Source organism: Callorhinchus milii, unplaced genomic scaffold (assembly GCF_018977255.1).
Source record: "Callorhinchus milii isolate IMCB2004 unplaced genomic scaffold, IMCB_Cmil_1.0 Scaffold5, whole genome shotgun sequence".
NCBI lineage: Eukaryota > Metazoa > Chordata > Chondrichthyes > Chimaeriformes > Callorhinchidae > Callorhinchus > Callorhinchus milii.
In genome coordinates this window covers 27,431,431-27,450,006 of record NW_024704746.1, presented here as the reverse complement: position 1 = coordinate 27,450,006, position 18,576 = coordinate 27,431,431, and the positions used below count along the sequence as shown (strand labels likewise).

The 18,576-nt window shown below is 42.0% G+C and overlaps 1 protein-coding gene across 1 annotated transcript in view; it reads left to right on the top strand.

Moving 5' to 3' along the window:
- The window catches only part of pde3a (phosphodiesterase 3A, cGMP-inhibited), a 162,569-nt gene extending 145,822 nt beyond the window's left edge, over positions 1-16,747 (top strand). Inside the window, exons 7-13 of the mRNA XM_042335099.1 lie at positions 2,585-2,696; positions 2,788-2,901; positions 3,346-3,545; positions 5,041-5,244; positions 7,070-7,231; positions 7,786-8,035; positions 14,998-16,747. Coding sequence (XP_042191033.1) covers positions 2,585-2,696; positions 2,788-2,901; positions 3,346-3,545; positions 5,041-5,244; positions 7,070-7,231; positions 7,786-8,035; positions 14,998-15,293 — 1,338 coding nt within the window. The 3' untranslated portion in view covers positions 15,294-16,747. The remainder of the gene's footprint in view (positions 1-2,584; positions 2,697-2,787; positions 2,902-3,345; positions 3,546-5,040; positions 5,245-7,069; positions 7,232-7,785; positions 8,036-14,997) is intronic.
- The last annotated feature ends 1,829 nt before the right edge of the window (positions 16,748-18,576 follow it).

Below are 18,576 nucleotides of genomic sequence, written 5' to 3'. Positions count from 1 at the left end.
GGAGGGGGTAGAGAGTCGAGAGGGGAGCTGAAGGCACGGTCAAAGAGAAAGGTCTTGAGACCGGCCTTGAAGGAGGAAAGGGAGGAAGCGACGAAGGCACTGGGGATAGAGTTCCAGAGCCTCGGGGCTGAGAGGCTGAAGGCCACCGATGGTAGGGCGGTTGGGGCGGGGGATGTGGAGCAGACCGGAGCCAGAGGAACAGAGGGTAAGTAGGGTACGGGAAGGTAGGTAGGGGGATAGTAGGTCAGAGAGGTAGGAGGGAGCGAGGCCGTGAATGGCCTTGTAGGTGAGGATGAGGATCTTGAATTCGAATATCAAATGCAAGGATTAGTATTATATTCTAATTATATGTTGGCCATTCAAGAAGGAGTTGAAGTTGGCCATCAGCAGGCAGCTAGCTCAGTTTGAAGAATAATAAGACTATAAATGGAGTGAAATGTATAACAAGTGTTTCTGGAGCAATGGATGAGATCCCAATCAAAATCCTAATCAAAGTTTCAAATTCATATCTGCAGACCAGAGGCTCACAATGTTGAGATATAATATGCACCAATGTGAATTGTAGTAATAATAACCCTTGCATTTGATATAGCGCCTTATCATGTCTTCACAGGATTGAATTGACTGGATATTTTATGGGGCGACCCTGAGGATAAAAAATCACAGCTATCATCTCTCACAGTTTTGACGATCCACAGAAACTCTGAGATGCAATTGATCAAAAGTTGAGACAGTTAGTGCAAGTCAATAAAAAGTTCACAACCTGAATTAAGTTTTCAACAAGCTTTGATATTTCAGCTGCAGTTAGTTCATTTGCATTTTAAATATTGTGCCGATGAACCGCATAGAGAGTTGACTTTGACACAGTCTCCGTGCCCTTCAGAACACGCTGTTCACTGATTAGCAAACAGGAGCGCGTTCAAGTTTCATTTTACAGTGTAAGCTGTAGCGTTTTCTTTCGTTAACTTTCGTTAACTTTTAAATGTTACGGTTTTGATGGGAAATTGAAAATTATTCCTGCAAAATGAATTTACTGTTTGCTGACGGGTAGAGTGGTCCTAGCTGGACAAACAGCGGGAACGCTTGCCAGACAGCAATACTTCAACCTGACATTCGGGTCTCGAATGTGAAAGAAAAAAAGGTTCTGTTCTTTCTAGTAATAAAAAAGCTCTTTAGTCTTACAAAGCATAGGAAGTTAGGCTCATTGTGAATCATGTTTACCCTTAGTGTGTGCATTCATAGAATCGCTCATTATCTGGAGTGGAATCAGTAATTTATTTAAGCAAAGAGAAAGCAAACTCTTAATTAATCACCTCCGTTTACAAATTGTTTCCACATCCAATACACCGACTGGAACCTGTGGTGTGGACGAAAGAAAAAGTGATACAAGTAGTTCTGGAGTTTTATTGCTCCAGTTAAAACAGAAGTTAATCATGGCGTTTCATTTACTCAAGATGCTCCAGATTTCTTTACACAGCATTACTGTCATTATCAAACACTTTTTGTATTACAGCCATATTTAGTGTCATTTTTTTCCCCTACAACATGTTGTTCCAAATGGCTCTACCCATTGTAGACGTATAACTGTGTTTATTTAGTTATTAATTTGTGCTTGTGATCTTGAAGATGTTGACTTAAAGTAACTGGAGCAGAAAATAAATGTAATCTCAATTTGGACCTTACTTGTGTGTATACATGCGAGCAGCTCTTTAATTTAACACTTTGCACGGACGAACTCTGCAGGTACCCTTGTGAATCTTAAACAGTGTGGTAGCATTTTCGCTTTTGTGCACGTTCATTTTGAAAGGCCGCGTGCCGGATACATCACACATTGTGCAAATTGAAAGAGAAAAAGCTGCAGTAAAAAACAAGGCAGGAAGCGTGAAGTTATCAGTTTTATCCACTGTATTTAGTGGTGTCATTTAGTGGGCGTATATTTTCAAGTATATAGTGAGTGTAAGTTTGCTTGTACCTATAGTTCTATCCAGGATATCAGCCCAAGTGGTTCAGGTTTGCACCAGAGGGAAAGTAAATAGTAGTCAATATAAGGCCTGCACCCTCCATAAAATTAATTTTATAATAGGACGATCTTTCTTAACCGGGTTTTTTAATTACGTAACTCTGTAATGCTGACTCGCCGAAACATTAACCGGGACTCGGATTTTACAACCAATTCCTATAGAAAAAAACACATACAATTGTCTCCTTTGTGATGTCCTGTTACGTATATACCTCTGAAAGCGCATCAAAAAGTGGGGAAAGTTAACTCTTTAAATAAATCCCCCTTTTTTAAAAAAAAATCCAGAAGCTATTCAGTGTCATGTTATTTTGCAAATGGATCATTTTAAGCTAATAGAACGTGGTCGAGTTTTGTTCCGGGATGAATGGATTGTGCCTGCCCTCGTGACCGGGAGCTGTGCATCTGGTAAATGCAGATGTGTTGGAAGAAACAGAAGGTGTTTGTGTGATGATGAGCCGTGTCTGACTGTGGGGGAAAGCTATACCATCAGCTCCGTGTCAGTGTGCTTTCCTTCCAATGACCACACACAGCTTCGAATTGATCGAGTCTCTTTCTCCTGTCCAGGTGGCGTACAGGCTATTTGAGGACACCGGACTTTTGCAAATCTTTAAAATCCCTTTGAAGGAATTCATGAATTACTTTCACGCACTAGAAAACGGATACCGTGACATACCTTGTGAGTATTTTAACTTTAATATGAGGATGCCAGAATAGCAGGCGGAGTTTACGGAAGCTCACAATGAGTTGATATTTCTATCTTTGCACAGATCACAATCGAATACACGCCACAGATGTATTGCACGCAGTTTGGTACCTCACCACACAGCCAATCCCAGGACTACAGACTGTGATGAATGATCATGGCTCCATGAGTGATTCAGGTAAAATGTCACACCCTGGCACACCCTGTTCGTTTCGGCTTTTAGAAAAAAAAAGTCCCGTAGCCTAGCTCCCTCGCCTCACAAGAGAGAGGGTCTAGGTTCAATTCCCGGGCAGGGCGAAACCTTAGGCAAGTTTCCTTACTCCACACACACGCCTCTGTTTACCCAGCTGTAAGTAGGAACCCGGTTGTTAGTCGATTGGCGGTGGCTTTCCGGAGGTAATAATCACTTTTAAAAAAAAATAAAAAATTGGGGTCACTCAATCCATGAAGGGTTGTGGGACACCATGTGCCCAATTGGCTGCCGCGGTTCTCAAAATGTAAATTTACAAATGTAACTTGTTGTTGCTGTGGCCTGACCTGAACCATTGAGAAAAGCCTGTAATTTGCATTGACCAACATTACAATCCTCTTGGGTTTTCTAACAGTGAGTTCCCTCTTTTAGATTCAGACAGTGGGATCACTCACGGACACATGGGGTTCGCTATGTCAAAGACCTACAGTGTGACAGAGGATCGTTATGGCTGCGTTATCGCCAATATTCCTGCCTTGGAGCTGATGGCTCTGTATGTAGCTGCAGCCATGCATGATTATGATCATCCAGGGAGGACCAATGCCTTTCTAGTGGCAACGAGCGCCCCTCAGGTAAGTGCAAGTCCACTAGGAGCAGGGATGTGTTTTTCCATTTAGCTCCAGTTAAACCCTTAAGACATAAAGCCAATGGATAGGGTGGGCCTATCTGGGCAACCTGAGTAAGATATTGTTCATGATGACAAGCTGTGTGCCTTTAGCTGGTTAAACTCCAGTTGTATCCCCAATGTGCATCTCTGGGTACCAGGGTCCCAAGACTTGACTCTTGCCGACCCGCGCCTAATACTTTCTAAAATTCAGTGAGCAAAGCGATCCCTTCGGGGCAGTGTGTACACCATCCCGGACAGGTGAAGGTTTTCACGCACATGTGGAACTCTCAGTAGTTTGGTTTGGACACTGGTGATGGCTTTCCGTGTGTGTCAAACACACAGCTGACCAAACACAACTGTTTAACCGGGACTTTAGGCCACGTGTGTGAGGATAGACCCTCCTCAAGTTGCGAACATCCGGTTTGCATTTCTGTTGTTGGATGAATTCAATCCACGGGGTTTAGTGTTGTTGAACTCCGAATTATTCGATTGTTATTTTAAGAACATAAATCCTGGAGAGGGTGTTACGAAGGTCAATGAATGCAATGTAGAATTTAATGGTGATAATAAATGAGAAACACTTGAATCTATCAGAGGTTTTACGACATCTTGTGGCCCGTGAGATCATCAAGAAGAGCCCCTTCGAACATTCGCATGAGTCAGTGTTCGATGTTATAGTTTCGGACACGACATGTCAAGAGACTGCCAGGATGGTGGAAGGCAGATTGGATGGTCTTCTTATTCCAGCAAATTCTTACGTTCTTACGTTAGCGTGTTTCGAATAAGTGCGTTTTATGGCATAACTCAAGAAATATTCAATCAAGAGATCTTAGTTTGTTGGCCGGACCATAAAGGTTTAAACACGTAGATTTATCTTGTGCCAGAATACAGTGGCTTGGGACTGAGTAAAGTCCTGGAGTACAGTCACAGCTCTCTGCCTCCACCCTCAGACACACCCTCAAGTACAGACTCTCATATCCATTGTCTAAATAATTCTGCAAGTCAAGCCAAAACTACAAATACATTTGATTTGGCAGATAAGCTATGGAAGATACTTAACAGGGTTTTTTTTGAACAACGATCGAGCTCCTCGAGACAACCGGAGTTTACAAGCTGTTCTGATTCCACACTGCTACTCCCTGGCTCCTCAACTGATGGGGAACCAGGGATGCTGAGAGGATTGCAGCCCCAAACCTGCTTGCAACTGGGCATCTCAACCTGGGTTAGAAACAGTTTCAAGCTCTTCTCAAACCGATTGGATTAATGCCAGCGCATTCGGGTTTTATTCCATGCTCAAAATCCGCTAAATCGGGCTTTTAAAACATATGTTTGGACAAATACGGGGCTTTGAGACGTCTTGACGACGTAATATGCGGAGATTATTGTTGGTCAGTATTATTGTTAAGTGTGTGCCGACCTCACCAGCACCTAATTCAGCACAATATCACGTCGCTTAACAGGCTGTGCTGTACAATGACCGTTCCGTGCTGGAGAACCATCACGCCGCAGCAGCTTGGAACCTGTTCATGTCAAGGCCAGAGTACAACTTCCTGCTCCACCTGGACCACGTAGAATTCAAGCGATTTCGCTTTCTTGTGATTGAAGCCATACTGGCCACAGATCTCAAGAAACACTTTGACTTTCTTGCGGAATTCAATGCCAAGGTAAAGAGGTTATTCATTTATTATTTCCCTTCATGCCCTGACACGTCTCTACCTCTCCGACCCGCTTACTCCCCAACCCACTGCTTCCCCTCGCCTGACTCCGGCCTCCTGCTTGTCCCCCGTGCCCTCTGTTCCAACATTGGTGGCCGGACTTTCAGCCACTACGCCCCAAAACTCTCTAACACTCTCCCCCTATCCCTCCCTCTGTCTTGCTCCTTTCTTCCCCATCTTCAGGTCGCGCCTGAAAACCTTCCTCTTCGACCGTGCCTTAGACCGAGGGGGTCTACTCCCCCTCCCCCCGGCTCAGAGTCGTGCTCCGTCACTGTCAAGCGCTCTGGGACGCTGCCCTGCGTGAGGGGACGCTGTGTAAATACAAGTTGTTGTTGAAATTTTTGCTGTTTGATAATATTTCAATGGGATGCTTGTCCCAAAGATTCAGGCATAAGCATGTTTTGTGCTTTTAAGAAAAAGATACGTGTTTTTTCTCTGTAATTTTTTTTTCCAGATTTAAACTGAAGGAAGGAAGTAAACAATGGGGATTGAAGTAAACTGTTCAACTTTAGAATTGTAACGGGTTTGGTTGCTTTCATGAAAAGTAATTAAGAATGTGTAGGAATTGTAGAAAGGTAATAAATGGATCCTTCGTATCGACATTAATAACAAAACCATAGATGTGTATAAGAGTCACATTTCTATATTTTATCGTTTCACTCAACAGGAAAATTTTGACCCATTCAAATCTTGGATCAGTTTAGTTCAAAAACTCAGTTGAGTGTCATCACTGAAAGTTTACACCGCAGCTGCCACACAAACTAATGTGATTTGATTTTCATTTATTATTTACGAAAGAAACGGAGATGCAGTTTATTAATTTGGCTCCTTTAAGAAACAGTTGACGCTGCAATGGAGAGGTGGTAGGATTGGTATTCTGAAAGGATGAGGTTGAATGAGTTTGAGATCAAGTGCGTTGCCCTTCCCACAATCAAATAACCTGCTAACACTCACCGTCTGGGCTCACGCTTGAAGAATGAGCTTTGAATCTATATGCCAGGCAAGGCTGGACATATTCAACAGACAAGAGGAGAAAATTAGCAGGAAAACTTCACCTCTATTATAGATTTCTGCTAAAAAAATATCTCAGGATAGAATAGCTTGGGACACGACGTGTCAAGCGACGACCAGGATAACGGAAGGCGAACTAAAGTGGACCTCAGTCTTCTTCCAGCCTAGCAAATCCTTATGTTCGTATTTATTTCATTAGTTTGGACATGTTCAAACTGCTGCGAGTTGCCAGCAGGTCATTCATTGATGCGAAAAGCTCTGGGTGCTTCAGGTGCAGTACACTTTTCAGACAGAGCATGACGCTAGTGCACTATAAATGCTATCGGAGAGGACTATAAACAGTCCTCCAGTGACACACAATGGCTGATAGGTGGTATGGCATCATCAATCTGTTTCGTTCTCCTTTCAGTATTTCATTCTACATCATTTTGATGAACGAGATTCGATCCGATCTGAACGTCATTTTTTAATTTGCGGTTGTTCAAAAAAAAAGGCCAGCACAGGGATCGTCCCTTCTGTCTTATTGAAATGAGGTTTCCTCTTAGTGTTGATGTGACTTTTATTGGCTTCTCTTTCTTTATGGGATAGAGAACTTAGGTAGTTCAGGACATATGAGCAGGTGACCGCCAGGACAGTGGAAGGCGAACTAGATGGACCTGGTCTTTTCTTCGTCAAGCATTTCTTATGTTCTTATGTCCTCGGTATTGATAGACTTTGGGCCATTGACACTTTGGTGCTGATCGTAACTGCTCCGCTTTTGTAGGTGAATGAGGAAGTGGGATCGGGTATTGACTGGACAAATGAAAACGATCGCCTGCTGGTTTGCCAAATGTGTATTAAGCTCGCTGACATCAACGGGCCTGCCAAATGCAAGGAACTCCACTTAAAGTGGACTGAAGGCATTGTCAATGAGTTTTATGAACAGGTTAGTACCCATTCCATTCCAACAATCTATCTCTGGGATTTCTAGGTGAAGGTGGGCTGCATGGAACTCTCAGCTTGGTTTGGAGACTCTTAAGTAATGGTGATGGATTTCTGTACGTGTCAGACACCCGGCTGACCAAAAAAAGACGTGCGTCTGACACTGCTATAACATTGGCAATCATTTTGCATGTCTTGCATATAGTATCTTGCATGTATTATATAGAAAAGATTTTAGAATAGATATCAGAAGAGGACGGGCGCTGTGATAATTCTTTCACAGTGAAATTATGCTGGTAAAGTTGGTAAAGTTACCGACACAGGGGGAATTTGGTAACTTTACCAAAAGTTACCACAAGCCAATTCACTTTACGGTATACTCTGTGAAGCACTTTCAGACGTCTTGAAGACCGTGAGATAAGGTGCTATATCAAATGCAAGGATTATTATTATTATTATTACTTACCAATCAGCCAAAATAGGGATCTTGTGAATTTAGAAATGGTACCAAATAGGTTTGTTTCTGACCTCAAAGACGGATCGTGTCTTTCTGTGCAGGGTGACGAGGAATCAAGTCTTGGACTTCCTATTAGTCCTTTTATGGACCGTTCAGCTCCTCAGCTCGCAAAGCTTCAGGAATCTTTCATCACACATATTGTGGGGCCACTATGCCACTCCTATGACTCGGCTGGGTTGATACCAGGACAGTGGGTGGAAGAGAATGACGAAGAGGAGGAGGAGGAGGAGGAAGATGAAGAGGGAGAAACGACAGAAGAAGAAGGAATGGAAGCTTTGGAAACAACTACAAGTAGGTTATCCCTCTCCTTTCGAAGCACGTTCAGAAATGTGAGCATTCCAAACAGCAGGTCTAATTTGAAGACGTTCATCACTTTTATGACTCAGAAACAATACTTGAAATGATGTGCTTGATAACTTTGGTCATTGAATTTTAATTATGCAATATAATACTTATATTTATGTTCTAATGGGTTCTGGTTGTATTACGCAGTTCTTAATGGGACTAATTGCACAACAGAAAACTGTTATAATTCAAAGAAGTCATAAAGATTGCTGCTGTGGGAAAATAATAATAATAATTATTAATACTAATGATCATTGCATTTGAAATAGTGCAACCCTGCATCATGAAGGGCGCTATACAAATGCAAGTTGTTTTTGTTGGTGGTGATATTCGGGTGGGAGGGGTTTTCAGTGGGTAAATAAACCAAGTAAAGCAAAGGAAAACACAAGCCGTGATCTTAACCTCCGCGTTGCAAACACTAGGTTTTTAATCTCATTAAAGAGCATGAATGCTGTTGGCAAGCATGCTCATATCCTCTAAACAGCTTAAATAGACCTTGGTACCAGACTCGGTAAAAGGCTTTCATAAAATCAATGAACACTCTATGCAGCTCTTAGCCATTCTTTTCTAAATCTTTCCTATTACTTGATTCAGGATACAAATCTGTCCTGCTTTACTCTTTTGGTCTGAAACCTGCTTGATTTAAGAATAAAAACACATTCTTGAATCCATTCTTTTCAGCAGTTTCCCTTTTATCCACAGTCTTGCTCCCCCCTACCTCTCCGACCTCATATCAAGCTCTCCTCTCCCTTCGCTCAGCGGACACAGGCTGCTTCAGGTCCCCCGCTCCATTGGCAGTCGGGCATTCAGCATCTCTGCCCCCACACTCTGGAACTCTGTCCTGCAATCCCTCTGCCTCACCCCCTCTCTTGCCTCCTTCAAGTCCCATCTGAAGACCTTCCTCTTCGATCGTGCCTTCGGGCCACCCTCCCAACCCCACCCCCCCCTGTCCTTCTTCCCTTCTGACCACCAATTCCCAGCTTGGGTCCAAAACCCCCGATTGTCCAGCTCCCGAGGACATCTTTCCAATGTGAAGGGCGCTATACAAGTGTAGTTTGTTGTCGAATATTCTGTATAGACACTTATAATTTTGTCTCCTCTCATCTCCTGTACTGAAGACACTCACAATGGGGTGAAGTTTGGAAAGTCTCCCATTCTTTCCCTTCATGTATTATTCCTCACAACTTTTTTTTTGGTCAGCCGGTTGACTGCCACACGCAGAAGCCCATCACTGTTGCTTAAGAGCATCCAAACCAATAATAATAATAATAATCTTTGCATTTGATATAGCGCTTTTCACGTCTTCTCGACGTCCCAAAACGCTTCACAGAATATACTGTAAAGTGAATTGACTGTATATTTGTGGGCGAACGCGGCAGCCAATTGCGCACAGCAATGCTCCCACAAACAGCCGTAGATTGAAAATGACCAATTTATTATTGTTTTTTTGTTTTGGAGGGATTATTATTTGGCGTGTGGAGTAAGGAAACTTGCCCAAGGTTTCGCCCTGAGAATTCGCCTCCCACCTACACATGGAAATCCCAGAGAGAGATTGCTGGAATGGAATGCGCTCTCTCTCTCTCTCTCTCTCCTGAGCACCTAATTCCGGATAGTATTAGGCGCAGGTTGGCGAGGGCCAAGGCTTGGGGGGAGCCCAGAGTGTGCGTTGGGGTTGTGTTGCCATTGATATCTCTGTCTGATCAGCTTTCCCGCTGCTTGTGTAGTTTGTCCTCGTGACATAAACATGCGCATTCAGTTTACTCTTTTTATTTTTAAATCCTTTTCGATGCTTCCTTCCTGATATTATAATAATAAATAATAACAACCCTTGCATTTGATATGGTGCCTTATCACGTCGTTGAGACGTCTCAAAGCGCTTCACGGAATATATTGCAAAGTGGATTGACTGTGTACTTTGTGAGAGAAAATACTTAGAAGAAGAAGCAGATGACCTGTGTGCTGGTCTCTGTCAACGATAACACCTTTGCATTTACCGCAAGATTTATCAAAATACCCGATGAATGAAGACTGCGGACTGTGGTTGTAAATAAATAAATAACGATGTATCTTAAGGAACAAGCTAAGGTCAGCAGCCTGGTATTTGCACATTGAACAGCTATAATTGACAACCTACATTTATCCTGATGATATCGCAAGAAACTATAAATCCAAAACAAGCCCTAAATTAGCCTTTTGGTGTTAGGTTACACAATTGATCTCTAGGTTACAGGTTTATAAATCTACTTTAATGATTGACGTAGTTTTCCGTGTCAGCTTGTGGTCTGTTTCCACTTGAATCTTAATGAATTATGTTCTGAAGCCTCACTGTCTGTCACAAAATGAACTCTGTTATTGCTGAAACACATCATTTATTATTTCAGCTTGAACTGTAAGACATTGCTGTGCGCATTTGGCTGCCGCATTTCACCCACAAAAATATAGAGTCTGTTCACTTTACTGTGTATTCTGTGAAGGGCTTTGAGATCTTCTCGAAGGCGTGATGAGGCGCTATATCAACTTCAGGGATGATTATTATTATTATAACTGCTGTAGCCTGCTTTACTGTGTCACTCAGCATCTGTGTCGCATGCTGTACAGCACATGATGTTCAGCTCTCACAGATGGAAGCAAATATCTTAGGAAGAAATATCTTTGGAGTCCTGTAGCTCAGTGGTTAGAGCACTCGCTTTGCAAGCGAGAGACCTGAGTTCAATTCCAGGCAGAGGGCGAAACCTTGGGCAAGTTTCCTTACTCCACACAGAGCCTAATAATAATCCCTCCCAAACAAAACAATAATAAATTGGTCATTTTCAATCCACGACTGTTTGTGGGACATTGCTGTGCGCAATTGGCTGCCGCGTTCGCCCACAAATATACAGTCAATTCACTTTACAGTGTGTTCTGTGAAGCGCTTTGGGACGTCCTCCCGACGTGAAAAGCGCTATATCAAATGCGAGGATTAAAGAAAGCTTATATTTAAGTTCAACACACAAACTGATGTCAAACAGAATTGTGCACCCAATGCCCCTACACTGAATGCGATGCAATGAGTTTGTGTTCTAAGCACAATGGGATTAGTGGCAGGTCTGAATTTTATTTCCCCCCTCAGCCTCAAACACTGTTCAGGGACTGGAAGATTTGCTTATTGTTCAAGTAAATGATTGAATGTGCTGCCAACACATTTTTTTTTAAAAAACATAAATGCCTTCAGCCAATTGTAAGACCACCTGTGACTCCCTGGCGGGATTTCAAATAAACTCGTCGCAAACGCCAGGAAGAACCTTCACTCTCTGTACACAACAAACTGATTCTGTAAGTATTGTATTCTTAATTTAATGCAATGATGTCAACACCTCGTAGATCAAAAGTTATTATTTTTGTGTTTAGACCCTAAGACAGTCATCAACTGAACCCTCCCCAAATCAGCTGGTAACAATAATAATAATCCTGTATTGATACACTTCAAGGGTAATTGCTATCGAGTGTAGTGACTGTATTTGTTGGCAGATGTGGCAGCCATTTTTGTGCAGAGCTGCACAGCTGGAGTTTAAATTACACAGTACTGTCATGGTCTCCAATACCTTGGGGGGGGGTGGGGGGTGATATAATATTTATGGCAGTTTAGGCTGTTAAAACCTCAGTTAGCATTCTTGCATTATGTCCGTTTTACTCAATCATTCGATGATACCCAGCACCGTATTATGACAACTCAAAATGTTTTAAAATGAGGGAAGGTTCTGCAAATGCTTAAAAATTGGACTGACATTTCATGAAATATATAAGCACATATGTAATTTTGTTGTTCTTGTTGTAGGAAATATAAAATCTGTTGAAAACCATATTAGCTCCAATTGCCCAAAGGACCGAATATTGAGTTGAGTGTTGAGGACTGACTACACCTTTATTAGATGACCACATCGAAACCCTGAAACCCTGATCTCCTCTCAAAAGCAAAGCACGTCTGAAAAAACCCACTTTATTCCTCGGAGTGAGGAAGACAATAAGAATCCTCGTCACAATTATTTCATTAAACGTCGCCAAAAAAGTAAAGTGGCAACACTAATCACAATGCGTTCCTTCCATGTTGGATGTAGGTTTGAATACCTGCAAGTTAATTAAAGGCAACTGAGGCTAGCTTGTGGTGTCATAACCGCTCAATTCAATTACAGCCTTATCATTTATGCCAGCTACCGCATTTCCAGGCAATTATCTTCTAATAAGCTTGCAGTAACTGCGTCACAACTATCAGTTTCTCAGCAGTCAGATATACAATTACAATACAATTTGCATTCATATCGTGTCTTTCACTTCTCAAAGTGCTTCCCACAGCTGGCTGGATACCCGAGCGGGGGTGGTGGGGGCTGTTTACCCTGCAAGCCGAAACCCTAATGACTAGGTTGGCCCTAACTGGATAAGCTCGTAAGACAGCGATATCAATGGCAAGCTGTGCGTTTTTAGCTGGATAAACTCCAGCAGTTACCCCAACGCACACTCTGGGCTCCCCCACCCCCCCCCCACCCAAGCCTTGGCTCTCGCTCAACCCGCGCCTAATACTTTCCGGAATTAGGTAAGCAGGGGGGCGTCCCTCCAGAGACATAGAGAGAGAGAGAGAGAGAGAGAGAATTCCATTCCAGCAATCTCTCTCTGGGATTTCCATGTGTAGTTGGGGGGCATGGAGTTCTCAGCCATGTTTGGAGATTCTTAAGCAACGGCGATGGGTTTCCGCACCTGTCAGACTGGTGCAGATTTTTAAAGTGCCACTTTATAACCCGGGATCTGAATATCAGTGGATAATATTTTAAAGTGCTATCAGAGACCGAGCATTGATTTCAACAGTCTGGCCTGATCACAGGGCTCAGCTGATCATTGATGCTACGCTTTTATTCATGTCTCAGCCCCTCAGTCTGTTCTAAGTGTTTCGTAAAAAAAAAGACTGAGCTTTTGCACTTGCAGCAAATTTAACTGTCTTCCGTGGAATCTGTAAATTCAGGTCATTTATATACAATAAGAGCAAAACAAACCTCCACATGGATCCTTGAGGCTCTCCTACTTAACACATCCCCCATTTCAACCGCACTCATCTGACAACTCTCTGCTTCCTTTCCCTTCAGTCAGTTACGAACCTGTATCCATGTTTTCCTCTTATTATCCAAAGATCTAAAGGCCCCTTTGATTGTTATCGGTGTAAGTTTTCATTGCTTTCACACTGTATTGGTTATGTAATGGGAGAAGTCAGAATACAAAGAGGTCTTTACTAAAAATAGTTGGGTGATTTTTTTACCCAGAGAGTTGTTACAGTCTGGAATGCACTGCCTGAAAGGATGGTGGAAACAGATTTGTTAGTAGCTTTCAAAAGGGAAATGGATAGGAACTTAAAGAGGAAAAGTTAGCAGGGCTATGTATGGGGTAAGAGCGGGGGAGTGGGACTGGTTGGGTAGCTCTTCCAAAGAGCCGGCACAGGCACAATGGCACTTCTGTGCCGCAGTATTCTGTGATTTCGGTACAAAGACTGAAGTATGCTACAGGATAACTGTGCCCAACATGCAATACACGGTGTATTTTGGGATTTGAGATACCACAGTTTTATTTTAACAAAACATTTTGTTGGTGGCGTTACCTTTCGAAGTCAGCTGAAGCTTAGGAAAGATTTCAAAATCCTCGTCCTCACTTTCAAGTCCCTCCATGGCTTTGCCCTCTCCTACATCTCTGACCCTATCAACCTGTCCGCTCTCAGCGGGCTCTGGCCTGCTCCATCTCCTGCCTGACCCCCCCTACTATTGATGGCTGGGCTTTCAGCCTCTCTGCTCCCACCCTTTGGAACTCCATCCCACAATCCCTTCCCCTCGCTCCCGCTCTTGCCTCCTTCAAGGCACGACTCAAGACCCTCCTTTTTGACCGTGCCTCCAGCCGCTCTCCTACCACCTCTGCCCTCCGTCATCCCAACCCTGCCCCAAAGGCTCGGGTCCTGATCCCTGACTGTTCAAAACCTTGGGACGTCCTCCCTACGTGAAAGGCGCTTTACAAATCTAATGTTTTTATTGTTGTTGAAGCAAACATACTTGATGTGTAACAGAACTGTTTGCGTGACCTGGCCACAGTTTGCGTGACCTGGCAATAGGTTGCGTGTTCTTTCTTTGTTGGGAGGTCAGCAAGGCCTTAATATTTCCCAGGTTACAATTGTACGTTGTCTCAAGGACACTTCATATTTGCTGTCTCCTCTTGATCTGATCTGGATCGGTTGTAAAGGAATTCTAAACTACATACAAACAGGAAGACACATTGATTAAAAAATTGATTTTTTGATCAAAATTACAGTACAGTAATTTGATAACTCAATCCACAGCTGTTTGCGGGGCACTGCTGCGTGGAATTGGCTGCCACATTTCTCCCACAAAATACCCAGTCAATCCACTTTACAACAGTGAATTGACTGTCTATATTTTGTGGGCGAAACGCAGCAGTCAATTGCGCACAATAGTGTCCCACAAACATTGAGTGACCAAATTATTATTATTTTTTGTTTTTTTGAAGCCATTATTACCCCTGAAAAAGCGATCCACCGATCGAATAACAAAACAGGTTCCTACTTACTACTAGGTAAACAGAGGCGTGTATGTGTGCTGAGTAAGGAAACTTGCCTAAGGGTTTGCCCTGCCTGGGAATCGAACCCAGGTCCTCTCACTTGTCAGGTGAGTCCTCTAACCACTGAGTTATAGGATTCCACAAATAGCAGGAATATCGGGAAAGAAGGTTTAATTTACAAAGAATGCAAAGTAATCATTTCTTCACATGTTACGAGCCCTCGAAATCTTGTTGTGGTAATTGAATGGAATATAAGTTACAGCCCAGAGTTTTTGGGAAATACTAAAATACTTCATGTAATGCTTAATTTCTTGCCTGACCAACAGAGAGAGAACACTGCAGGAAACGAAGGAAAATCTTCTGTCAAATTACTCAACACCTAATGGGTAACCATGAAATGTGGAAGAAAGTCATTGAGGAGGAAAGGAAAGCAGAACTCGAGGAACAAGAGCAGTCTTCAGTTCATCAAAGCTCCGAGACAATACAGGCCATCACCGAGGAGGAGGAGGACAAAGATGAAAAGAGTAATGACAATTCAGAAGAGAAGTCCTCGCAAACACAAATCAATTCAGAGCTAAACACAACCGACAAAAAGTTAGAAGGTGATGATAAAAATGACTGAATTGTGCGTAGACTTTTGTCCCAGCACAATCCTTTGACAGACACAACACTGTAGATTTATAGGACAGTCTGCCTACAGCTGTAGTGGTTTGAATTTGCCCCCCCACAAAAAAAAAGGCGGAGGAACAGGACTGAATGAATCTTCTGTACTGCAGCACTGGCTTCTATAGACTTTTAACACTTAAATGGTTTACCGATAGGATCGCGGTGCATTTCAGTAACTTGTCTGTTTTGTACTGCTTTTTATATACATATATATATAATATATATGTAAAAAAAAACAACACTTGCTCAGCTACCACAGGTGGGTGTCAATGAAAGAGAATCTGCTTCTTTCTGAAGGGTATGGTATAGAAAATGCTGAGGTACTGTAAGACTTTTTTTGCTTTTACTCTACGTGGGGTGAAAGATGAAAGCAGAAAACTGATATAGCCTGCCAATATTTTTTGTGTACATAACCTTACGGCTCACCAGCTTTGTTTAAGCAATCTCTAGTCTAGCTGTAGTACTTGGATATTGAAAAAAATGAACAAAAGGTTTAGGAAAAAAATGTCAGCCACAACAATAGGTCATTTCACTTTATAAATGATCCACGCTACGAACCAAACGCCTAGTCAAACGATTTATATACCCATTTGGAAGATTTAATTCTTGATTCACATCCAATGCCAATTCTTTCCAGATGATAATTTACTGTAGATAACACAGAGAATGTTTTCTATTTGGGTTTTTGTAAATATCAGGATCTCAAAACAAATTTTGTGCTTTTATAAAGATGGTGATGACAACCTCAAATTTGACAGACCGTTCTTTACTATGTACGCGGTTTAGTACCTGCAGTTGGGGGTTCAAACGTAATTTTAACAGGTGATCATGATTTGAACTCTATGTGCACCGAGAGTTAACCCTGTACACACATTTTACTACTGATGGTACTGATAGTAGTTTGTAATCCCAGACTGTCTGAGGCCACTTTAACCACCATTGCTACAATGAGTGGCTGTAAGGTTCCTTTGGTGAATTGTGTCATATTTCCTTTTAAGATGTGAGTCACTGTGTGACCATAAGGTGTTGGACAGTCTATTAGACATCAATATTTTATATCGGTAAGACTTTGGCTTTGGCTAATTCTACACCAGGTGCCACTTGTGTGAAGATGAATCAGATTGATTTGGGTGCCCCTTTTTACATTCTTAACATTTCGTATAATTTCATATCCTTCATTGCATTTTACAGTTTGTGGATTGCTTGAGGCCAAAAAAAAGGAGAATGATAAAAATGCAAATGAGATTTAATGAACCTAAAACTAGTCGGGTGACAATGTTTCAGACACGTGTAGAATTGTGCTTTTAAACTCTTTACATAATGACTCCACGAGGAACAACGGGGGTAGAAATTCCACTGTGACTTAGATTTAAAAAGCATTTCAATCCATGACTGTTTGTGGGACGCTGCTGTGCGCATTTGGCTGCCACGTTTCGCCCACAAGATGTACAGTCAATTCACTTTACAGTATATTCTGTGAAGCGCTTTGAGACGTCTGAACGATGTGATAAGGCGCTGTATCAAATGCAAGGATTATTATTATTATTATTTCAGAGAACCCAGTATTTGGCAAATTCGTAAATGCAACCATAATTTTGAAGATAGGGTTTCTTGAAAGTTTAAGTACTTTAAGAACTACAGAAAATCTGTTTCAAGGTTTAAGACTGAACTCAACAATTTGCCAAATTAATATGATCTTGAACAATAAGTAAATAGAGTAATTCTGTGAAGCGCTTTGAGACGTCCCAATGATGTGATAGGGCACTATATCAAATGCAGGGATTATTATTATTATAAATCTAGCCTGACTTGGAATTTCTCCCCCAATGGTGGGGTGGGGGGGAACTGAAATTAACATTCATCTGTACAATTACTGACAAGATGGGTCAGGTAAATTCTCCATTGACTGGCAAATTGATCGAGTTCAGAATCAACTCCGCAGTAGGCCAATTACATTTTAAAGGGAAACTAGCCCTTTTACCGAAATGTACAGGCTGCATTTCATAGCCAACTTTATTAAGGGTTTGCTTTCGTCTTAACCCGCGTGGACAAGAAAAGTGCAAGACTTTTAGCAACGGCAGTATCAGGGTGGTTTGACATTGATTGATTCTTTTGTTTAAAAAGAATTTCTTTGATCGTACAAAATGATAGGATGACAAAAATATCTTTCCTAGACATAGAGCAATTTGGAGTGGAGGACAGATGTGTTTTTATTGCTCTCAAATGCCTCTGCACAACCAAGTGAATGTGCCATGAACTGGTGTTAATGTTTTAGGCTGTTAGTTTTTTCTTAAAATGTTATGAAATAGTCAGGTATGAAACTGGTTCTTTAATAACATCACACGATGGTGTCCTACAAGTTCTTGAGAGATCCATTGAATTGCACAAGAACGTTTAAGTGACTGTAGCTGAGCACAGCTTGAATCGATTCGCACCAACTACATTTGTGCTGGAGTGGTGTGAATTGATGTGAGGTTGACAAATTATTTCAAGCACCAGCCACCCACAAATATACAGTCAATTCACTCTACAGTATATTTCTGTGAAGCGCTTTGAGACGCCTCGAAGACATGATAAGGCGCTGTATCAAATGCGAGGATTATTAATATTATTATAATCTAGTGATATTAATATGCCTGTAAATGCACAAATATGTTTATTTAGGATTCAGCATAGCATGGACAACTTTAACTTTTATTTCAACTGAAAATGATTTACAAATTGCCCCAAATCCCTCAATAACACTCGGTTTCTCATTTGTTGGTGCTTGTATGCAGTGACAAATTAAACTGTAAAGCAATTCTGGATTTTCAGTATTCAAATGCACATGTACTTACCGAGGGTCAAAAAATGCTTCTGCAATCTTGAGAGAGTCAGTATCACAAAAAAACCTGATTGATACCTTGGTAGTATTCCCAAGCCCGTTTGATCAGTCAAGGCATATCACAAAGGGTCCTGTCTCTGGTTGAGTCAAATATAAATCGATGATAGATATGCATAGATTTTTAAGAGGTCAGAGTATCAAGGGATATGTGGCAAAGGAGGGTGTGTGGAGTTGAGGTACAGATCAGCCGTGATGCAAACAGAATGGCGGAACAGGCTCGAGGGGCTGAATGGCCTTCTCCTGTTCCTGCCACAGGATCGTTGTGCAAAGCCTTAAAATCAGAACCAAGACGTTTAAAACCTGAGGTCGGAAAGCAATTCTTCAAACAAAGGGTTAGGAGGATAGAGATTTCTAT